Source organism: Lycium barbarum, chromosome 3, assembly GCF_019175385.1.
Source record: "Lycium barbarum isolate Lr01 chromosome 3, ASM1917538v2, whole genome shotgun sequence".
NCBI classification, from domain to species: domain Eukaryota; kingdom Viridiplantae; phylum Streptophyta; class Magnoliopsida; order Solanales; family Solanaceae; genus Lycium; species Lycium barbarum.
Window position 1 is genome coordinate 32,916,640 of NC_083339.1, and position 3,182 is coordinate 32,919,821.

Here is a 3,182-nt window from a genome sequence, read left to right on the forward strand (position 1 = left end):
GATCTAGAGTGACTGTTAACAGTTCCATGTTCCATTCCCCGTTCTGCACAAACTGTCTAACCTCTATTTCTTCTTCTCTAGCAGCATCAGGAATGATATAATATAGTGCCCCCAGCCTTGTCCAATTCTCATACCAGAAACTTGAAGTTCCATTTCTCAGATACCAAAATATCTGTGGCTCAACTGCATCTCTTATATTTACCATTTTCTTCTATGTGTGAGATCCTCCTCTCTCCAATGCCATAGTAGGATGCCATTTCTTGCAGTATTTATTCAGCATGTAGCTACCCCATAAGCTTCTTCCACATCTGAAATTCCACCACAACTTAGCAAATAAAACATTAGATATATCAGTTAGTGATCTAAGACCAATTCCTCCTTCATGTTTTGGTAGACATAATTTGTCCCATGCCACCCAATGTTTGCTTTTCACCCCTACTGTATTGCTCCAAAGAATTTGGCAAAAATCTTGTGCAGTTGTTTTATCACCCCAGAAGGAGGATTCATAGCTGATAGTAAATATACTGGCATGGTTTGCAATACATGATTGACCAGCACATATCTACCTCCAAAAGATAACAGTCTGTTTTGCCAAGACAGAATCCTTTTCATCACTTTTTTGATCAAATCCTCATAATATATCAATCTCCTTCTTCCATAAAACACTGGACAGCCTAAATATGTGAAAGGAAAGGATCCATGTCTCATCTTAGTATGTCTTTTAATCCTGCTATTAACTCTGGCTGAGACCTTGTGATGAACATAGTAACAACTTTTATCAGTATTGACCAGCTGTCCTGAAGCCTTCTCATAATTCCTCAATCTCATCATCATTTTCTTTAAAGAATATCCATCCCCAGAACAGAATAATATTGTGTCATCAGCATATGATAGGTGATTGATTTGAGGACTCCATTTTGGCATTCCATAGCCTATGAAACTTGGCTTCTCATGTAACTTATTCAGACTCCTTGTTAAGACCTCTGCTGCTATAATGAACAATGTAGGAGAAAGTGGATCACCTTGTTTTACCCCCCCCCCCCCCTACTTGATCTAAAAAAAACCATGACTTTGACTATTGATTAATACTGAATACCAGTTGTTTGAAAGCAATCTCCATACCAAATCAATGAGAACCTCTCCAAACCCAAACTGTCTCAATACTTTAGTCAAAAAAATCTAGGAAAGTCTATCATATGCCTTTGCCATGTCTAATTTGATCACCATATTAGTATGTTTAGCTCTCAAGTTAATATCTCTGATGATCTCCTGTGCCAGTAATATGTTTTCTGCAATGCTCCTTCCTTTCACAAATCCTGTCTGATTGTGAGAAATAATATTAGGAAGAACCTTTGCCAATCTATTCTGCAGTATTTTTGACAGTATCTTATTGGAGAAAGAGCTGAGACTGATAGGCCTCATATCACTAAAAGTAGTAATCACCTCCTTCTGTGGTAACAAAACTAGATTAGTATGTGTGATGAATTGTGGTATCTCATATCCACAAAAGAAGGCTCTAACCATTTGAATCACATCTAGCTTGATAACCTCCCAACACTTCTGATAAAACTGTCTTGTGAATCCATCAGGCCCACTAGCGCTGTCCCCATTGAGTGAAAACACAGCCTCCTTTACTTCACTTTCAGATGGCAACTCTTCCATATTCTTTTGTTGTTCTTAAGTTATCAATTTAGGAATATTTTTCAACAATGCATAATCCCCTCCTGAATTTTCTTCACTAAACTGTGACTCAAAGAACCTGATTGCCTCAGAACCAATATCTACTTCATTTTCCAACCATGTACCAGAAGGATCTTGTATTCTTTTCAGAGTTAGTTTATTCCTCCTGCCCTTCACATATGAATGGAAGAATTTTGTATTTTTGTCTCCTTCATTGAACCATTTCATACCAGCTTTCTGCTTCCAATACTCTACCTCCAAGTGTAAAAATCTGGTTAGTTCAGCCTGTGCTTGATGTAACAACATTCTATTCTCCCTTGAAGCATTATTTTCAAACTGCAACTCCTTCACCTTTATAGTATCTTCAATAGTGTCAATCTGCTGAAATTTATTCCCATATGTGCTCCTGCTCCATTGAACCAGTGCTCTTTTAAGTTTCTTCAACTTGTGATGAAATACATAGAATGGATTTCCACAATCAGCAGTCCAATTCTCCCTTACCACCTCCATAAATATATGATGCTTTGTCCAGAAGTTAAGAAACTTAAAAGATTTGACAATAGGATGTGCATTGCTGTTACACTCAAGATGTAGTGGTGCATGATCAGAACCATGTCTAATCATATGAGTCACTGTTGTGGATGGCATGATATTTAACACTTGCTGATTCACCAGTATTCTATCTAACCTTTTGAATATGCAATCTTTTTCAGTCTTCCCATTCCACCATGTGAATTTACTTCCAGTGAATCCTACATCAATCAAACCACAACTTTGTATACAGGTAGAAAAATCCAAAGTCTCATTGGATGAGACTGGACGGCCACCTTGCTTCTCCTCATCAGACACTATGACATTAAAATCCCCTCCTATTATCCAAGGAAGGTCTTGTTGATTTGCCAAGTCTACCATATCTTCCCACAACTCCCCCCTCTCATGTCTATCACATTTAGCATAGACTACTGACACTAGCACTGATTGATTCAAGGATGAGTGAGTTAGTTGCAAAGTAACCTGCTGTTCTGATTCAGATATAACTACACCAAGCCATTCATATGTCCAAAAAATCCAGATTTTTCCTGAACAATTCACCTTGCAATTTTGAAAGCCTAACTTCCTTCTATACTCTTCAATAGCAATAGGATCTTCAAAAGGTTCCATTAGGCCTATGATAGAATAATGATATCTCCTCTTTAGTTCAATTAACCTCTCAAAAGATTTTTGAGTGTTAACTGACCTAATATTCCAAAATAAAGCTTTGTCTATCATTGAGAATTATTAGTTTTGTTCTTACTCCTCCTTGTTGAAACTCCTGCCACTGGAATACTGGTACTTCTGACAGGTTTCTGTTTATTTGTTGCCTGTTTCAATTTCTGCACACTTCTAGGGGATAAATCTGCCTCTTTTGCTATATCCTCAATGTTCTGAGCTAAATCTTTCTCATCTTGGCTATTGAGATCAGCTTGGGCCTGTATCTCCTCTTGCTTTCCATGTTGTGAAAT

The 3,182-nt window shown here is 37.6% G+C and overlaps 2 protein-coding genes across 2 annotated transcripts; both read right to left on the reverse strand.

Annotated features, from left to right (window-relative positions):
• Nucleotides 1-211: 211 nt before the first annotated feature.
• Nucleotides 212-924, reverse strand: LOC132630669 (uncharacterized). Its single transcript, XM_060346225.1, has 2 exons — nt 440-924; nt 212-308 (listed from the first exon to the last, which is right to left on the reverse strand). The coding sequence occupies exons 1-2, from the start codon at nt 922-924 to the stop codon at nt 212-214; spliced, it is 582 nt and encodes a 193-aa protein (XP_060202208.1).
• A 753-nt stretch (nt 925-1,677) lies between these two features.
• LOC132630670 (uncharacterized) lies at nt 1,678-2,841 on the reverse strand. The gene has a single exon (XM_060346226.1). It carries the CDS (start codon nt 2,839-2,841, stop codon nt 1,678-1,680), a length of 1,164 nt encoding a protein of 387 aa, XP_060202209.1.
• Nucleotides 2,842-3,182: the final 341 nt, after the last annotated feature.